Source organism: Miniopterus natalensis, chromosome 6 (assembly GCF_054644295.1).
Source record: "Miniopterus natalensis isolate mMinNat1 chromosome 6, mMinNat1.hap1, whole genome shotgun sequence".
Taxonomy (NCBI): domain Eukaryota; kingdom Metazoa; phylum Chordata; class Mammalia; order Chiroptera; family Miniopteridae; genus Miniopterus; species Miniopterus natalensis.
The window spans coordinates 63,842,394-63,863,386 of record NC_142086.1 but is presented as its reverse complement, the minus strand read 5'-3'; the positions used below and the strand labels follow the sequence as shown (position 1 = coordinate 63,863,386).

The 20,993-nt window shown below is 38.0% G+C and overlaps 1 protein-coding gene across 7 annotated transcripts in view; it reads left to right on the top strand.

Moving 5' to 3' along the window:
* The window catches only part of ECT2 (epithelial cell transforming 2), a 48,427-nt gene extending 42,994 nt beyond the window's left edge, over positions 1-5,433 (top strand). For 6 of the 7 annotated variants that reach the window (XM_087818317.1, XM_087818319.1, XM_087818316.1 and 3 more), the window contains one exon: positions 4,062-5,433. In XM_087818317.1, the coding sequence (XP_087674443.1) occupies positions 4,062-4,151 (90 nt within the window). In that variant the 3' untranslated portion in view covers positions 4,152-5,433. Of the gene's footprint in view, positions 1-2,531; positions 2,797-4,061 lie in introns of all 7 variants that reach the window. The other variant, XM_016208250.2, reaches the window with a different exon arrangement.
* Positions 5,434-20,993: the final 15,560 nt, after the last annotated feature.

The window sequence follows — 20,993 nt, the reverse complement described above, 5'->3', positions numbered from 1 at the left end:
ACTGCCTCCTGCACGCCCCCAACTGGGGATCGAGCCTGCAGCCTGGGCATGTGCCCTGACCCGGAATCGAACCCCGATCGCCTGGATCCTAGGTCGACGCTCAACTGCTGAGCTACGCCCAGCTGGGCTCCATCTTTTTTTTTTTATATATCTCTTAACTTCTAACATCTTTTATTGGGTCAAGGTAACTGAGAAAACCTCAATGAACTAGAGATAAAGACATACTTAATATGTAGTTTATTTGATATGAAATTTTATTCAGATTGAGATGTGTTCTAAAATCTCTAAAGAAAAAAAACATGTTTCAATCTGGCCTATCACTTTACTAACATAAATAGCAATGGTTCTGTTTATACAGATTGGTTCCAGTAATATAACAGAGACTGAGTTTTATTCATTTTACTATTTCTGTGATGAGTAGGATATAATTTCTGAAACTGTGACCTTAAGAGGATGATATGGGTTCTAAATTCGTGTATTTTTAAATGTTGTCTGAAAAATACAAATTCCCAATGGTGTTAGAATTATTAGACAATATTAAAGACAGTTCTAACATTTATTACTGTCACCTGGTATATGAGTGATGTGTCCTTGTAAAATTATTAACCTGACCTGCTAAGGTTAAGAAAAGCAAGTGACTATCACTCACTTATATGTCCTTTAGCAAGTTTCTTGTTCTCTTATCCCCACTTTTGTAGATAGGGAAAAGAGATTAATAGTACTTACCCTATGGTGTGTACACACACACACACACACACACACACACACAAGAATGTGATTATATAGTGAGAGGCAGTTTGAGTTGTGGCTAAGAGCATGAACTCTAGAACTCATGTTGTTCAAATCCTAGTTCTGCTATTTACTAGCTGTATGGCTTTTGGCAAGTTATTAAAGATCACTGTTTCAATTTCACCATCTGTAAAATGAGTCTAAAGTAGTAATTGTAAGGATTAAATAAATTAATTTATGCAAAGTGCTTTGAATAGTCCCAGGCACACAGCGCGTGCTCTGGCATTATTTTCCCTCTCCTCCCCCATCGTCTTTCATTCTCACGTTCAGCTTCCCATGGCTGCCAGAGAGAACCTCGGTCATTCCTGCTAAACCCTCGTTGATCTCCCTCCACCCTCAGAATATCAGGTCCCTCCAAGGCAGCATGCTGTGTTCCCATCCCTGTCCTCCCATATCCTTTCACTCATGTCCCCTCCCTGCCCAATCCAGCCACACTGCCTTTCTTTCCTTAAAAACACTAAGCTCTCTCCACCGAGAGGCTTTGTACTGGCTGTTCCCTGCACCAGTAATGCTCTTCTTGAACTCTTTCCATTGGGTCTTGTGGACAAAAAAGCGGTGCTGTAGTAAATCATGCATTCCTAACTGGGCAGGTTATAGTGAGCAGTCACCCCATAGGCTGCTGTAGTGTATTATAAGTGGTTATCTTTTATTATATAGAATTTATACAGACTTTGGAATCTAATGAACAAAATAAACTGACAAAATAAACCGATGAACAAAATAGGCCCAGAGGCATGGAAGCATGGCACAGATTGATGATCTCAGAGGGAAGGTGGGCAGAGAATAACCAAAGAACTTCGTGCGTATGTGCATAATCCATGGCCACAGACAACAGTGTGGGGCAGGCAGGCAATGAGGGATATGGGGGGCACGTGTAATGCCCTCAACAGTAAATATAAACAAAATTTTCAAAAAGCTAGTTACGTTTTTAGATAATACATTAGAGTTACAGCTGAATCTGAGCATGTTTAAATAGATTTTTTTCTTAATCCTCACCTGAGGATATGTTTTTATTGATTTTAGAGAGAGGAAGGGAGAGAGAGAGAATCATCCATGAGAGAGAGAAAAAAACATCAGTGTGAGAGAAACATGGATCAGTTGCTTTCCATGCCCAGGGTTTTCACCTGCAGTGTGAGCAACAGAGAATATAGGCAGAAGAATAGTCGGGGGAGGTGAGGTAAGTTTCATTTCAGGATGGTTCCATGCCAAGTCAGTGGAACAGTGGGGCATGCTTCCCGTGCATGCCCCGACCAGGGACTGAACCAACAACGTAGGTATGTGCCCTGACCAGGAATTGAACCCAGAACCTTTTGGTGTATGGTAGGATGCTCCAACCAACTGAGCCACCGGGCCAGGGCAGAGCATATTTATACTGATATTTGATCAAGGTTAACTGTTCAAAAGGAGAAAGATTGTACTTAGCTGATAATATAAACATGCAAAGAAATTTGATCAGTGAAAAGTGTATTAAAGTTGACAAATATAGTACGCATTTCTTTATTAAAATCAGATTATAAGCTTTCTGAAGGCCAAAGAACTATCCCTTGTTTATTTCCTATAGTATTATAAACATTGCTTTTCAAATGGAGGTAATTGGATTTTATAGAGATTTTTTTTTAGAAAATTAACTTATATTATTTATGGTTTTGTCACTTTTATGTAGGCAATATAAATAAGAAGTACCTAAAATATCTTTCAGACATTCATGTCCTCTTCTCCATTGCTTATTTCTGTTCTAACAGATTATCCATTCAGTTTCCACAAACAATACAATTGGATTTACTAAGCATGTTTATGCTCAGTGCTCAAACTCTATTGATGGGCACTCTCAAAGCTCCTGGTTTCCATCTATACGTCATTCTACCTCACGAGCTAGTTTTTCAGAGACACTAAAAGGAAATACTGATTTTTCAAATTTTAAAAAAAGTTCTTTCCAAGTCATCTTTGATATTTGTGAAGAATTAGGAGATATGCCAACCAATAATGGAAACAAGCTTCAAGTTTAATGTGAGCTTATTAGCTATTTGAAATTTGTGTTTGTGAAAAAAGAAAGTATTCTTTCTCCACTGAATTACTTATTAAGTGGGTGGGGACTTTTGAATTCACAACTTTATAACTGCTTTGAATTCACAACAACTAGGCTTAATAGAGTTTCTTTGCATATTGGCACACAAAGATATTTTTGCAAGGTAATTTATGAAGTCCAGGGAAAAAAAATCAATACTATTAGAAATTATCTTATTTATGAAAGTGGCCATTTTAAATAATAGTAATAATTGCCATTAAAGTGGATTCATATTCCAAATCTGATTCTTAATCCTAGATTTGTGGCATTTTATAAAACATGCTTTTAATATAGCAAATCATAAAAAAATTTTACTTGAGGAAAATGCAAACTTTTATACTTTCTACTTAAATCATTGCTTTGTTATTACTTGAATGGCCATACTTTATCAACACAGCTCTTTAAACGCTTCATTTTACTACCTTGTAGGTGACAACCTTGTTGGTTCTGAGTTTTCGTTACACATAGCCTTTCATATATGCTAAAATAAAGCACTAACTTTTCCTTGTAATTCATTTTGATTTATACTCACTGTTGGGTTTTTTGTATTCTTGTATATGCTTCTTTGTTATTGTTAAAAATTCTTATGATAAATTTAACTTTGACCTCTGAAACAATCAGTTTAGACATCTTAGTAATTTAATAATCTCTATTATCAGAAGTGCTGCTATTTTGCAGCAAAATTTTTAGATGGAGCAAAATTACACACATACAAATACATACATATGGGTTGCACACACAATACAAAACCTTTTTAGGAGTGTATGACTTAATTTTAGAAAATTATTTCTCACGAAGTCATTTCTCCTTAATTCTGCTTTATGATTAAGTTAAGTGGAAACCACTAGGTTTGTCTTTCACCTCAAGACTTGTTTACTAATTTATAATTTTTAAATAACCTGAAACACTAAATCATTATAATATCTCATAGAAATTAAGTAGCACTAGTAGGAATAAGCCAGTATCTATTCCAGTGAATTGATATGTAGTTAACTAGTGTACCCATTTGTTTTTTGTTTTCAGAATGCTGAAATACTTTTAATTACGTTCTCCCCTCCAATTTTAAATTCTTTTATTTATTTAAAGAGTTTAGGATTTTTAGATGTCTTTTGTAAAATGTAAAAATGATATGCATGATTCTAAACTGTATGTTACAATTTTTAAGAAGGAAAAATTTAAATATGAAACATTTGTCTTATCTTTACAGGGTATCCCATCTCCCTCCCTTGTCAGCCTTCCTTCCTTCTTTGAAAGGAGAAGTCATACTTTAAGTAGATCTACAACTCATTTGATATGAAGTTTAAAAAATCTGTATAGAAACTTAGCACCTCATACTCAAATAAGAAACTGACTTAAATAAATGGTACTTGTCATTAGCACTTGGTGAAAGCTGGAAAGAAGATGGATAACACTAAACTATGCCATTTGATTTTCTTTTTGAAAGAGTAAGGTTAACCTCATACATTTTTTAAGTTAATTTATTAAAAAATTATATTGATTTTGATGCAATTTTTCTCTTTGCTCGAAACCTTCATTTAAAGACCAATATCTTGTTATTCATGATACCAGTAGCTTTGCAACCTGATACATACAGTGAATAAATTTTATTGGTGGATGCCAAACATTGCTGTTGGTTTCTTTGTAGAGTGTCCATGAATGAATTTTGGAAATGCATATTTGTGTATCTCAATTTGTGCAGAAATTAAGTGATATCACAGTACTTAACTACATAAAACCTTGCATAGATACCTGATTAAATACTGGGGTCTTGTTTCACATGTGCTGTTTGAAGTAATTATTTAACGGCTCCTTTTGCAGTTTATTCTCAAGTGTCTTTAAGATCTAGTGTGGGGATTTAAAATGATTTGCCCTTATTACAAAGAATAACAGCACAAGGAGGTTGTTTCAAAATACTTTTGAAAATTGAGATAAGGACAGAAAGATTAAGAAATAATGTATATTTTGGACTAACATGATATTGCTGTATACTTGTAGCTGTTTCAGAGACTATATTTATGGTGATTTTTAGCCACTAGCAAATCTTGCTTTAGTTTGATAGTGTGTGGAATGTTATTTTGAAGGATGACCATGGGGAAATTGCGGTAAAGATTGTTTATACTCTTTATGAAATAACTCTAAAGTTGGCATCAGTTTTACTAATCTGCTGTAAAATATTAAATAGATATGTTTATAGTCAAATTTTTATTGTGGTCTCATATTAAATGTAAAATTGAAATACATTTATTTGCTGTTGTAAAATATTTTTCAAGCCTTGGTGTTATTTTTCACAAGAGGTTTTTTTTTGTTTTTTTTTTTTATAGTCAGTAATACAAAATAATCAAGTTCTCAAGTGTCTTTATGAATAAATGCGTTTTTATTTCCTACCTGTTTAGGGATTACTACAAACATTTAATTATTATTTAACAGTTCTCGATTATCTTCTTAATAGTTTAACTGACTATATAGATTTTTTCGATACCATGTATGTACCACTTTTAAATAGTAAATGACCCTTTATTGCTATATTTTAAAAGCAGTTGTATTAGTAAGAACTTTGTAAATAAATACTTAAAACCCGGGGTATTTTATGTTTTGTGTTTTAAACAACTCCTTTAGACAAATTTTCATAGGTCAGTATGAATGCCTGCATCCGCCTCTCTGCTCTATTGTGTATTTGCTTGCATATTTATTAGCTACTTCCTCCATTAATATTTTTGAGCATCATTATACTAGGCTATGTGTAGGATAGGATTTTTTAACCTGGAATCTGCTTTGCAGAATGGAGATAGTGGAGAACCCACTATGACAGTTATATAAAATTGTGTTTATGTACACATACGCATTTTTCTGGCAGAAATTACACTGCTTTGATTATTTTATTAGGAATAGATCTGTGATTCCCTCAAAGTGTGGGGTTTCAAGAGAGAGGAAATGACATAAGGCATGACATTGGAGATATATTGGATTTACACAGATGACTTATGAGATTAAAATCTGATACAAAAATCAATATACAAATATTTTGAATAGTATTGCTTGACACCAGCCACAAACGGATTGAAAATACTTTAAAAAAAAAAACGTTACCTGTTAAAATAGCATAAAAATTATTGCAGTACTTAGTAATCTAATAAAAGATGTACAAGATTTTACAGAGGAGACTATAGAATTTTATTTATTCCTTAATGGAGATGTTTTATCATAGTCATGAATTGGATACTTCAGTAATGAAAATAGCAGGTTTTTCTAAATTGAACTATAGAGTCAAACAAAGCCGATCAAAATACTGACAGATTTTGTATGTGTATAACGTAAGTTATTCCTAAAATTGATAAGGAAATACAAAGGGTTAAGAATAACCAATCAGTTGAAGTGCAAAGACTTGCTCTGTCAGAAGCAAGGTTAATTCTACGGCTGTAGAAGTCAAGACAGTGAGGTGTTAGAGCTCTTGGTGTATTGAACACAATAATGGATCACAATCGAAAACCCACAAACAGGTGAAAGTGACACTTAAAACAGTGGGAAAAGATAGTCTATTCAATAAATGGTTCTGAGAAAAATGGGTATCTTTAATAAAAAAAACCAGAAAGGAAACTAATCTCTTTACATTCTATACAAAAATGAGTTCCAAGGGCATTATAGACCTAAATCTGAAAGGTGAAACTAAAGAGTTTACTAGATAATAGAGCATCTTAATTTGTTGGGTTGGAAATGTTGCTTAAATACGTTAACACGTTTAAGATCATTATAGTGGAAAAGACTGATTAATCTACATTAGGAACTACTAGTTTTGAAAAGACATCAATAAGAGTGGAAGTCACAGAATACATGTGTGTAATGTATGTAACTGACAAGGACCCATGTCCAGAATACAAGAAGACCTAAAAAGTCAGGATAATCAAACCCGTATTAAAAAAATGCATTTCACAAGTGAGAAAACCCAAATGGCTAATACGCTTGTTAAGTAATGTTCTCATACATAATACAAAAAGTACAAGTAAGATACCATTCATTGCACATGCACCATGTTTGCTTAGCACAGACGGGAAGCAGAAGAATCTCTTCCACTGCTTGGAGGAGTGTAAATTGTGCAACCATTTCCAAAACACTTGGGCATTAACCAGTGCGATTTAAGATACGCATACCTTAAAACTCAAAATTCCAATCTTACATATCCCAGAGAAATGTAGGCATGTGAGTACCAGGATCCATGTACAAGAATGGTCATAGCTGTATCATGCATAGTAGCCTGAAACTGAAAAATCAGAAATTTATGTTAACATTAGAATAGATTAATAGACTGTGTTTTGGTGCTGCACTGAATGAACTAATGAACTTACAAGGGCCTGGATAATTATTGAACATAAGATATAAAAGAATAACCACCACATGATTTTGCTTAGATAAAATCTAAAAATTGGTAAAGTGATACTTTATATTATGTAAGGTTGCAGAGTTATCTGGCAAAAGTTTAAAGAAAAGCAAGAAAGTGACATCCCTAAAAACGGTATAACCTCCATGGGTGAAAATGAGCGAGAGGCACATGGTTACTATGTGCTGCTGGCAGCATCTGTTACTAAAACTCTTCACTTCATAGTAATTTATTGTTTTTAGTTTTTCGAGAAGCCAATAACATTGACACACATCTCAAGGTTGAGGGGGAGGAAGAACAAATAAATGTTGGTATGATCTACATCTGGACATATATTATGAACCACTTTCTAAATCCAAGAAATGGGTTGAAGAGAGAACGTTTTCCATTTTTAGTTAGTTTAACACGACCTTGATATCAAAACAAGGACAGAATAGGAAAGGAAAATGGTAGTCTAATCTCATTCAAGACTATCATGGAAATATTCTAAAATTGCTAATATTCTAAGCAAAGTGAGTTCACATTGTATAAAAAAGATTATGCATCATTACTAAGTTGAGTTTATCTCTGGAATGCAAAGTTGCTTTAATCATAGAAAATCAATGTAATTCACGACAATAGATAAGTATTTGGCTGGTTGCATGATATACAAAAATTAAAAGCTTTTTTCCAAGTTGGCAATATCCAGTTAGCATTTGAAGTGATACATTAGAAATTTCCCTTACAATAGTGGCAAGTTTATAAAATCCCTTGGAGTAAATTTAAGGAGAAAGGTACAGGCCCTGTGCAAATACAAATCCTTATTAAAGGGCATGAACCTTGAATAACTATAGAGACTTAGTTTTCCTGGATGATAATACCTAATATTTAAAACAATTCTTCCTAAATTAATTTCTAAACTCACTGCATTTCCATTTAGTATCTTATTTTTTTCTTATATTTTGAGATATAATTGGTGTTTGTTTCCGGTATACAACATAATGGTCAAAATTTGTATATATAGGGTGCCCCCCCAAAATAGTCAATATTCAGATGGTCAATATTTGTATATATAGGGTGCCCCACACACTTTGAATAACTATAAAGGCAGTGCTTAGTAAAATATATTTTCAAAATTGAGCTATCAGTTGTTAAAGTGTGTGTACACTTTTTGGGACAGCCTGTATTGACAAGTGATCACAGTAAGTTTAGCTACCGTCCATCGCCACATGTAGTTACAAAATTGTGTGTGTGATGACTTTTACCATCTTCTCTTATTCTAGCTCCTTGTCTGCTGTATCCCTCCCTCGAGTGACCTCTAGTTTTGCTTAACTACTGTTCTCAGGCCTGGTTGGTTCCCCTCATACATGTTCCAGCAGCATCCTGTGTTTACCTTCATAGAATTTATATTCCGTTTTTTTTCTTTTTCGGTCTAATTTATCTGTTAAACTAGATTGTCAGTTTCTAGAACAGAACCTTATAGATAATAAGTGCTCAAAAAGTGCTGGAATTGTCCCAATATCTATGTCAACGCTGTAAATTAGGGCAAGTGAAGCAACTATGTCACTGAGAAAAGAACGACCACATTCCGTGTATGCCTAAATACCTTCGTGCTTTCAGATCCTCTCAGACGGTGTTAATCTAATGTCCTGTGAAGTGTGCCTTCAGAAGGATGTAGATTTTAAGCATTCCACGATGGAGGGTTAGGTAAAGAGAGACAAAGGCGTCATCTCTGACGTGCTACAGTGGTCCAAAGAGTAGTCTTGTTACTGATGGAGACGACACTTTGCAGATCACCTGCCTGCATAGCAGACTCGTAAGGAAGGTGTTTCAGCCCCCAGGTGCCTCGCACCTACCTGCTGGAACTGGAGGAGCGGCCACATGAGCCTGGGTGAAACTGGGCTGTGGGCCAGGATAACTTGTAGAGTTTGAAATTGCGACGTAAGGCGCTAATATTGCACCTCCCCGGGATTTGTGTCTCCCTGCCAAGAGGTGTGGCGTTGCTATAACCCTGGAAAGTGTGGCAGAGATTTGGGAAAATATTGTTGGCTGAGATTATTTTTCACTTCCAAATAAATGTTCTAGGCTGAATTCATTTGCAGAATAATAGATCCAGCTTGATTTGTTTGATTGGCTTTTGTGGTTTCAGCATTCATAGAATTAATTTGTGCCAAATTTATTATCACTTAATTTTTTAAATGAATAATTGTATAATTCTTGATTAGAAAAGTAATAAAAGCTTATGACTATTTCTAGTTTAGTGTTACTAATGGTTACCTCCTTAACTTTAAATAATACAAAGCACTGCTATTTCTTCAGCTGTCCACGTCAGGTATTATATTTATTTGCTGAACTGAGAAGCTGAAAAGCACAATTCCTCTGTTCCCCTTCCTCCAATTTAAAAGTTATTTTTGTTTTATTTTTTATTTTACTGAGACAGCATAACATAACTCTTGATGATGTTAGATAATGTTAAACATTTATTGAGTGCTTACTGTATGCCAGGAACTGTTCTAAACACTTATTTTTTCTCACATTGGACCTATGAAATAGATTATCCCCCTTTTTTCAGACATGGAAACCGAGGCACAGAGCAGTTACATAACTTGCTCCAGGTTACTGGTTAGTAAGTGGTAGGGCTGGGATGGCTCTATTCTCTGTGCTAATTATGCTCTACTGTTTCCCCATAGAGGAGGCTATAGAGCGCCTCGCCTTCCCTCCACTTTGCCAGGCCCCCTGCATCTAACAGCGCTTCTTTCCTTTTCACTCCCACACACCGTACTCACTTTTTGGAGTGAAATTATCATTCTTTTTCTCACTGTGTGGCTCTTCTCCTCAGAGGAAGCCCTGTTTTCTGTCTGCTCCCAGGCCCCAGAAGTGGAAAGGCAGCCCCTCCAAGTCCCGGCCATGGGCTGGGAAGGGTGGCGCTGATGGTGGGCGTGCTCTTGTGCACAGCATCTGGGGCTCCGGTGTGAGGGGCGCCCTGGGCGGGGGGCCTCATGGAGGACAAGGGGGGCTGCCTGGGCAGGGGGCCTCATGGAGGACAAGGGGGGCTGCGGATGTGGGTGGAGAACATCAAACTGCACCGAAAAACCATTTTATACTGTCAAAATTAATAACACACATTCCGTGATGGAACATTTTTAAGTTTCCCGGTTTGGCTTACAGGTTAATTCAAAGGTTCAGCATTTAATACCCAGCATTGACATTATCGCGGCTGAGTGAATGCTGTCCAGTGTAGAGACAGGTAGTGTGTTAGGGTTATAAATGGAATCTTTCAACCTTGGTACCAGTCAAAGCCAAATGGTCCTCACCGCCGGGTCCAATGGATTTCCATTTCTTTCAGCAAGCCCTCCTCCAGCTGCCCAAAATCATACCACATTTTAGTTCATATGGTTTTTGGGATGTGACTTTCTTGTAAAGGTCTTGTGTTCCTTTTCGCTTTCTTCCCCTCACCTGTCCCCACAGTCGCAGCCTCCATAACCCATCTCCCAGGGTGGTGGTTAGAGAAATTTTAATTCATCCCTCCTCAGCACCTCCCGCCCTTTCTGTCTCTCTCCTTACCTCTGGCCTTGAGTTTGGAATCTCTCTGGGGTTCCGACTTCAGGTCTCTTTTTGGCTGCTTTCCTTCGGTGAATTCAAGAGCCCCGCTTCCTCAACTGGTTTTATCTTTCAGCAGCCTTTCATCACCCTCTTTCCGTCTTTGAGAAATGTGTTCAGAACTCTCCTTTAGTGAGTTTTCCCTTCTGCCCACTTTTATCACATTATTTCTTCACTCTTCCTTATTGGAGTCTTTCTTTATTCGGTAATCATTTGTGTTTAAGCTACATTTTGAGCTAGAAATCCTAATTTGCACTAGAAATCCTAGACAGACAGACAGACACACACACACACATGGTGTCCCCAAAAATTTATATACACTTTAACAGCTGATAGCTCAGTTTTGAAAATGAAGTATATTTTAATAAACACTGCTCTTATAATTATTCAAAGTGCATGTATGCATTTCTTTGGGACACTGCATATATGTGTGTGTGTGTTTATAAAATCTGAAATGTGTACAAATATGTAAAAAAAGCATTTGTTTCTTTAAAACTAAGTGCCTTAGATATAGATGAAAGGAAAGATGACTTAGAAATACCTGAACCTTAAAAAAGATAATTTCAGAATATTATTCTCCACCTTCTACCTACCCTAGGCTAGTAACACAGAGAACACTTTGTTATTAGGTCCATCATTAATTAGACTCCTCAGGTTAAACACACTTACAGCGCAGTAATAATTGATGCTCACTTGATGGCCTTAAGGCAATACAAGACCCCAAAGCATCTTCATAATTATTAGAACAAAGTTCAATTATGTTCCAGGTTAATTTTAGTGCAAATTATCTTAAGCTAGGTCTATAGACATTTGTGATAAATATATTTATTGTCCTGCCCTATTACAGAAAGGATTTGAGATGTTTTCCATAAAAACATAAAACCCAGGGAGATAGAAAACAATGGCAGAAAGAGTAGGCACGGAAAGATGAAGTTAAGGCCTGAGTTTGGCACTCAAGGCAAAGACCTGCAGAGTGTCTGGTGAATTTTTAAGAGCACCACACATTTTATTCTGAATGTTCTAACAAGAACAAAAGCCAGTCCCACCGCAGGACCAGCCCCTTGATTCACAGCGCCTGTCAAATAAAAACAGTTTGCTGTGGAAGAGAGCTATCGCTGGAATAAAGGCTGGGGCAACTTCCTGGGGGCTCTGGTGGAGAAGTTATGTTTAATGGGCTGTGCGATGTTACAGTAACTGTACAATGTATGACGCATATGGGAGCTGCAATAATACGAACACACGGAACGCCACCGGGCGCCACTGTGAGCACCTCTGTTCCCCTCTCCCACTCCTGCACCACAGTCAGCATCCATTTGACGCCTGTTGATTTTCCCCACTCCTTTTGCGAAATTTAGGACCAGTCCCTTGAGCTTTTTGTATCATTCTCAGAAAACGAATTGTTTCCATTTACTCTTAGTCACTGGAATAGTCTCCTTTATAGTTTTTATTATGTTCGGGCCACCAAAAGGAACTTTATTTGAAGTTGAACTTTTCTTTCCCACGGGTTGGGTTGGGAGCCTGTTGGCGATAAAGGAAGGGGGCGTGGTCCTGCATCTGGCTTTTTCCAGGCCTTGACATTTTGTTTCTCTCCTTCCTTCTCTACTTCTTTACACCCTCCTTTTGTTTTTTTCAAGTGAGGTGTATTTGATTGATTGATTGATTGATTGATTTTTGCTGATTTTTCTTTTAGAGAAAGGGGGGAGAGAGAAAGGGAGAGAGAGATGGATTGGTTGCCTCCCACACATGCCCTCCTCTGGGGTCACACGCACAACCTGGGTATGTGCCCTGACTGGGAGTCGAATCCACCACCTTTTGGTGTGCAGGCCGACACTCCAACCAGCTGAGCCACACTGGCCGGGGCTACACCCTCCTTTCTTATCCCCAGAACTGAGCTGTGCAGCTTCCTCTTATTTGGGGAAAGGAGAGGTCAGGGCCAGGGGTGCTGAGCGGCTGCAGGTGTGGCTGCTCCCCTGCGGCCGCCTCGGGGTAGATGCTGCGGGGCGTCAGACACCAGGCCCCTGTGCCCTCCGCCGTCCAGGAAACACGTCAGGTTCTGTAAATATTACCCGTAAAGCCCCTACACTTGAGGTAAAGGCGAAACAGCCTTTTTCCTCACAAGGGAGGGGAAGGGGAAATGTCACAGCACTGCCGAGTTTTCTTTCTCTGCCTCTTCTACAAACCTTTTGTACCTCTGACACGGTGCTGAGCTTGAAAGACCAGTTTTCTGACATCTCCTCTGCAAGTCTCCTCTGTCACCTATTATTTGGCTCTCAGCTTCTTGGTGGCTTCTGCTGAAACGGATACAAAAGAGAGTACCATTTTAATAGCTTGTTACATCTGAAATAAAATCCTGCCATAAAGTGAGTGGGAAATATTGTTAAAGTGCCTTTCTCCTTTGAGGACCAAAGCAGTGTGGTTCGGGTGTGAAGTACTCTGCTAGTCCGTGTAGGTGGTGTTTTATTCTTATTGATTTACCTATTTTTCTCCATTTAAACTATAGAATTGATAATCATTTTCAGGAAGCATTGATGAGCAAAAGAGAAAATTATTAAAATTACTCTGTCCTGGTCGGTGTGGCTCAGTGGTTGAGCCTTGACCTAGGATCCAGGGGATCACGGTTCAATTCCCGGTCAGGGCACATGCCCGGGTTGGGGTCTCGATCTCCAGTAGGGGGCATGTAGGAAGCAGAACATCATTGATGTTTCTCTCTCTCTCGCCCTCTGAAATCAATAAAAACATATTTTAAAAAAATATTAAAAAAATTATTCTGTCCCATCTTTCAGGAATAGTTACTATTAACCTTGGTTTATATCCTTTTATAGTCTTTTATTATTATAAAGGATAATCCTTGCCATTTGAATCTCACTATCCAAATCTTTGTTTAAGTGACTTATAAGTTTCCCCCAAAAACTCACTATCTGAAAGGAAAACTATTCTAACAAATCCACATTGTCACAGCAGCAAAAACCGTTTGATCTGTGCACAGATTCAGGGGAGAAAATACAGAGCATGCTGTAGTTGACTCTCAGCTCTTCTTTTGATAATACTGAATCTGTGCTCACTCAGTTTAGACATGTTGTGCATTATCACACCACATTCCCTATATTATTATGAGAAAACATCTTCTAAGCATGCTAAGAAGCCTGCAAAGAAAGTAGATGAGCCTGTGAATTGCAGAAAACTACTGATGAAGGTGATTGAACTGCAAAGCAAATTTTTAACGTTGATGAAATTGGGCTATTTTGGAAACGAATGCTATCCTGTGTGTTCATTTCAGAAAAGGAGACAGAAGTGTCAGAATGTAAACCATCTAAAATAGGCTAACACCACTTTAAAGTGAGTGTGATGTTAAACTGAAACTTCTGCTGGTGTATCACTTCGAAAACCCCAGTGCCTTTTAAGGACTACTGAAGAGTGAGTTGCCGGTTAATGACATTCAAGTCATAAAGATTGGGTGACCAAGGCAGTGCTCAGTGATTACATGAGGCGCTGTCTCTATTCATCAGCGAGTACACAAGGCTGCAAAAGTTTTGCAACCAAGGCTTTTTTGATAATATACAGTTCTCCCAGATGTCCTTCCACTGTTGACAATTACAGAGATGATTTCACAGTGGTCTTTTTGCCTCCTAGCATTAGGTCATTACTGTAGCCTCTGGACCTGAGAGTTGCTGCAGCTTTCCAGGCATATTTACAGATGGTGATGCAGTATGTGGCTCTTATATGCTGATATACGGTCTGAGGATGCTGGCGACACTGCTCCGATTAAGGATTTATGGAAGAGTTTTGACATTCAGAAGGTCTTCACACTTATCAACTGGGCTTGGCATGTATCATAACAAACAATGAATGACGTATGGTAGAAACCAGTCCCGCAACTGTTGCTGACTTCCAAGGTTTTGGGGACATGATTAACCACAAAGCAACAACTCTAAATCTTATAAAGAAGGCTAGATTTAGTGAGCCGGATGGTACAAATAACTTACGACCAAGAAACCGGTTCAACTTGACGTTCATTCAGATCAAAGAAAGAGGAACCACTTGCTGGATTTTTAGAAAACCTGGAATTATGCAGATAAAATGATTGTTCTTGCAACCTCTATTTTACTCTTGAGGGGGTCCATGGTTATCTACCGTTTTAGATAATGGTTCATAGCCATCCATTTCTAGACTCAAGTGCCGAAAAGAGATGACTGTCTTCAAGGTCCCTGGACTTGAATTAGGCAACTGCAGGTGTTGGCCGTTTCTCAGGTGCTCTGCTAGCTCACCCCACGCACCTCCACCATTCCCGGGGGCGGCAGTGTCTACCTAGCAGCAGCCTCCATCGTTCTCTTCCTGAACTGCTCCTTATTTCATAAATAAGCATTTAAAAAATTTCCATGTTTGCTTATTTAACTGTTATTTGTACACATTACATAACTTTTAAATATATATATTTTAAAATTTCCATTATAGCGTGTGCTTGTGGCAGTGTACAAGGAAAACGAATTTGTACTGTATTGTTGCATATTAAGTAAAAATATAGCCACTAAAAAGACCATGAAGCATTAAATAATGATGTAGTTAATGTTGTGTATAATATATGTAGGCAGAAATCCTTGAGAATGTTATTATATAGATATTTAAGAATACTTAAGTAAATTTTAGAAAATTATTTGGGGTTTTTGGATGGGCTTGAAAGAGATTATATATTTTTTCCATTTAAAATGGTGGATTCTTTTTGCCCATTCTGCCACTACTTCCAAATTTGATATCCAACATACCAAACCAGGAAAGGGTTAGATTCAAACAATAAACAATGCCTGTATGTTAATTTATTTATATTTTACAAAAATGGGATACTATCTTACCGATTTGAATCTGCTCTTTCACAATACATCATGACCATATCTCTATGTAAATAAGTGATATATATTGATGTTTATAAAGAGATATTATTTGTCCTGTTTGTGTAATGATAAGCCAAGCCTCAGAACATCAGTCAGTCACACCCACAGCACCCTTCTGAAAGTTTCCTATTCATGGCTCTCTGTTGAGACAGCAGGGCCATGTTGTTTCTTATAAAGAAAACCAGGGAGCTGTGTCTTATCACCTGACTCCACCACTCTGGTTACAAATGACTGGAGCGGAGGAGGGCACTTACCTCAGAATCTGCAAACTCAAAAGCCAATGGAGGCCAGCAAGTTCGCAGGCAGATGCACCAGACAATCGAGAGCTCATTGGAGGCTGCAAAGAGCTGGAGAGAGCATGCCCTGTCTTACGGGGGAGATCAATATGCAGCTTTCTCCAACTGTTGTCACCCAGAAATAAAGATTGAATGTTACTTAGATCTTTGGATTTTCAAGAAAAGCTAAAAATTCCTATCTTTAAACAAAATTCCCTGATTTCCTCACTGTGTGCGCCAACAAAGCTCAGGGCCAACAAATCATGTGGCTGCAAGATTTAGTCCACGTGTGGTTGCAACCTCTGACCTTTCTAAGAGCAGTCAATGTACGGACATTCCAGTGACCTAGAACCCATGAGATGGCCCGCCACGAAAGCTTGATCAGTCAGAGGTGATGGCAATTAACACGACCAACTGTATTATTTTGAGAATTGAGCATATGCCAGGATTTATTCAGTGACAGTGGGGAAACAGAAAGAAGATACTCATGGAAAGGTTGACAGGAGGAAAATAAAGCAGCAGATGCCAAGAATAAGAGAAGGTTATAATTATTAGTAGCCAAGTATTATAGAGTTGAGGGTAAGGTAGTTGGTTAGTAGGAATAGTAGAAGCAGCTAGATAGTAGCCGAGTCATGATAGGATTAACAATTCAGTGATGAAAGAAGGAGCAATACTCTGGTTTCTTAGGCTGCTGGCTCCTGCACGACTCGTCAGTCCTTTTAATTTCATTCTAGTCCTTGGGAAGTCTTAAGGAATGACTTGGGCTTGTGTATCTTGTGGGAAAGATTCCCAACGTCCTTTCTGTGCCATTAGTATTTCCAATCAGTATTCACTTGCTTAAAGCAAATTGAATGAATCTCCGGTTATAACCAAAAAAAATTCTAACAGTCTGAATGTACCATAATTTAATCAATTCCTCATTGTTGAACGTAAGATTATTTCCAACTTTCAGCTTACGGTAGCCCCCCCTTGTCCGCAGTTTCACTTTCTGAGGTTTCAGTTGCCCATGGTTAACTGCAGTCCGAAAACATGAAACAGAAAATTTCAGAAGTAAATAATTCATAAGTTTTAAGATGGGTGCCATTCTGAGCAGGGCCCAGCTCTGTCCCACCGGGATGGGAATCACCCTTTGTGCAGTGTATCCACGCTGGATCCGATCCCGCCTGTTAGTCACTTAGTACCAGGCTAGATGATAAGGGGCCGTGGTGGTGTCGCAGTGCTGGTGTCCAAGTAGCCCTATTTTACTTAATCATGGCTCCGAAGAGCAATAGTCATGGTGCTGGCAATTCGAGTATGCCAAAGAGAAGCTGTAAAGTGCTTCCTTTAAGTGAAAAGGTGTTGCATGCACAGGACAAAACAGTAAACCTGGAGCTGGATATTGCTCAAGGTTTCAGGCATCCACTGGGAACCTTGGAAGGTATTCTGCGCAGGTAAGGAGGGACTGCTGTGCACGCAATTTTGCATAAAAACCCTTGTACATTCATTATAGTGCGTGTGATATTCCTTAGGATAAATTCCTAGAAGTAAAAATTTCCAGTCAAAGAATATGTAGGCATTCTAACAATTTTGATGTATGTTGCTAAATCGCCATCTAAAAAGACTACAGATTTACACTCCCACCAGCAATCTGTGAGAGTGCCAGCTCCTCTCCCGCTTCAGTGCTGGCTGTTATTTTTAAATGTTAATTTTCACTAATATTTTGGGTGAAAAATGCTGACTTGTTAGAGTTTTCTTTAGTTTTTAAATAGTAGTAGCTATTATTATTAATTCAGAGCTATGCGTTATAAACTGTGCTGTGAACTCTAAAAGCTTCATCTGGTTTAATCTTCACAACACCCTTATGAGGGTGCTGATTGGAACTCATACCCCACGGAGACGGACGCTGCTTTGACAGAGGTTTCATAGGACCAGCCAGTAGTGTGATTTTTACCAGGTTTATCCAATGGCAGATTGTGAGGTTAGTTCATTAATTAGTTTTTTTTAGGTCACATAAGCTGCAAGTATCTTTCTCCCAGTTTTTAAATTTAATTTTCATTTATATTTCTGTTTTGATTAATGTCCAGAAATGAAAATATTTTTTATATATTCTATCCATTTTTTACTTATGGATTCTGTTTTTGTCATGCTCTAGAAAGCCTTTCTTATCTCAATATTAAAAGAAAAAAACGTGTACATTTTCTCTTAGATACAGATTTTATCATATCCAGGGAATAGATACCCTTGGGATTACATTTACTTTTCTATACTGATTTTTACACTTGAGAATTTTCTCATATTTTTATGTATTCCTCAAAAGCTTGATTTGAAATGTCTTCGTATATTACCAATGATTTGCATGAATGCACAGGCCCTTTGTTCTAATGAAGATTGGATTTATTTAGTGATGGAAATACGGCTCTTCCTACCTACCCTGCCTCTCACAGCTGAGTCATCTGAGAATGGGGACTTTACCAAATTTCTGCAGGGACCTCCCCACCTATCGTCAGGGATACAGACCGGCTGCCGCTTAGCTGTGAGCTGGTGCAGCAGAGAACCACTCCACTGTTACTGACAGCGCGTTGCCTTCTACAGGAATGTGGGGCAAAATGAAAGTTGAAAACAAATGCCACAGTATATGGCGGTCATCATTTTAGACTTGAACTTTGTTCGTTTCTGAGGTATTTAAAAAATACCTCCTTCCCCAGATATGTCAGGTCACGGAGTCATGACGGAGCATCCTTTAGAGAGGCCCCACGAGCTGCAAGCTTCCCAGGGAAGGACACCTGTATCCCTCCACTACTCATGGCAGGTGAGTTTGCTCACATCTTGTCCAGAAGCCCAGTATTTCCAAAACAACAAATGCAGATTCTTGTTCGTTTTGTGAATTACATAATTTAAGATATTGGAATAAATTAAGATGAAACATGTCATTGATGGCAAACGCTCCATGTATTAAGAAAAACACGTATTTAAGAATCAAAAGACCTGAATTCAAATATCAGCTCTGTCACCTACTGGCTGTGATATCCTGGGTAAGTTTCCTTTGTAATTTTACCAATATCCCCATTTTATTTGTAAAACGAGGACAATGTTTTCTTCTTTTTGTTCTCAGGAATAATTGAAATTATGCATACAAACACAGTATCCCCAACATGGATAATAAACATGTCAATACCCTCAAATGGTGACCAACCTGTAAAAGCCTCATTGGTTGAAATGACCACAATCCATCAGAAAAAATAGCTGGAGCCACAAAACAGCAAAAGGTACTTGCGTGGTATATTTTAATTTTGATTAAAATTCTCACTCAGGTCATACTGACACCAAGTCCCCATTTCTCTTAAAGTCCTGGGGCTTTTGACCTGTAATAATGTGCCTGACTAACCATGTGTAATTATTTTTTTTAAGGAGTAAAGAACTTTCAAATCTTTCATTCTCAATAAGTACCTGGGGCAAAAGGCATGGGCCCGGGCCAGGACTCATTTCACAGATGAGGAGAGTCAGTGATTTATTCCTGGGGCGGATCTTGTAAGTCCTCATAGCGTGGGCATCGGGGTAGGACTTTCGGCAGCTTGGACAGAAGAGGCTCTGATGGGTTTGTGTGAAAATTTCACCAACATTATACAGAGTTCTAAAGTTCTTCTCACGTTCAATTACAAATTAACACTAATGATGCTCACTGGGGAGAGTTCGTCACTTGTTCTCAGTATCAATTTTAGGGGTTAAAACAACAAAATCTCTATGATTACTCCACAGTTTCCTAGGGCATAATTCTTTTTTTAAATTTCACAGATTTGAATTACCCAATTATTTGTTCACTCTGAGCCTCAATATTCCCTCCTGGGAATTAAAGAGCTATTATAACCCACGTTTACCCAGGATTAATGAGATAATGAATGTGAGAACTCCCTTGAGGAAAGACATTTCATAAACAGGAAGGGAAGACTGGCTGACTCACTGGTTCCAACAGCGCTATGGATAAATCTTTTGGTACGAATCTTACCTACTTCGTCTTCCCACCTCATGTACATCTTCAAGCTGGATGGGGGAGTTTTCCTAAATGTCAAACTGATCCTACTTATAGCAAAATTCATCATCCAGTTTGTAATTAACACAAAGTATTTTTGAAATTGAATGATTCATCTCACAATGCTTTTTTGCATGGTGGGAGGTCGAGCAGGGCTCAGGACCGACACGGAGTGGATTGCCTATGAAACGTAGCCAAGAGCTGCTCTGTTTGGTTTTTCATGGTCTTTCAGAACAAAAAATCCTATACCAGAACCACTCCCTTTAAAAGAAATTGCTGTTTTCATTATCTGAAGCTCTTCTAGGAGATTGGAAATGAATTGGTAAAACTTTAAAAAGCCAAAAGCAGAAGATAAAAACTCACAGCTGGAAGAATTGAATGAATACTATACCCAGCTGTTTTCCAAGAATCTAAAAGTATGTAGGGGATGTCAAGATGTTGCTGTAGATGTGGCTGGAAAATCCTCATTATGCCTCTGGCTCTGTGTGTGGAAATGGAAAACAATTTCAGAAGAACAAATAAAGAAATGATTTTCCAACACAACTTTTGTGTTAAATGAGACCCACAGCATTTTATTAGATTTGAAAATCAGTCAAGAGACGCAATACAGTTGATACGCATTTAAGATTGTTATGTATTCTTGATAAACTGGCTTTTTAAAGTCATTATAAAATGTCCTTCCTTTGTATGTATTTCAGGCATAGCTTCCTTAGTTTAGCTTCATCCATCAATGCTCTTCTATCTGCTTTTTGTAATAAATTTTTTTTTGCAGGGGGATTTCTTGTGAGTTAATGGTTCTCATAATGTCTTCATTGGTATAGCTTTAGAAATTAGTTTATTAGGGGGCATCTCTGATCTTTGGGGTAAAGCTGGAGTTTTAAATAAATGGTGCCGGACAACTAGCAGCAGCAGGGAGGACACTAGAAAGAACAGGGTTGAAAGCGGGAAGGATAACTGGTGCTACTTAGGACATACTGCGTATAAAGTGTTGGTATAACATGGAGGTGGAGATGTCCACCTG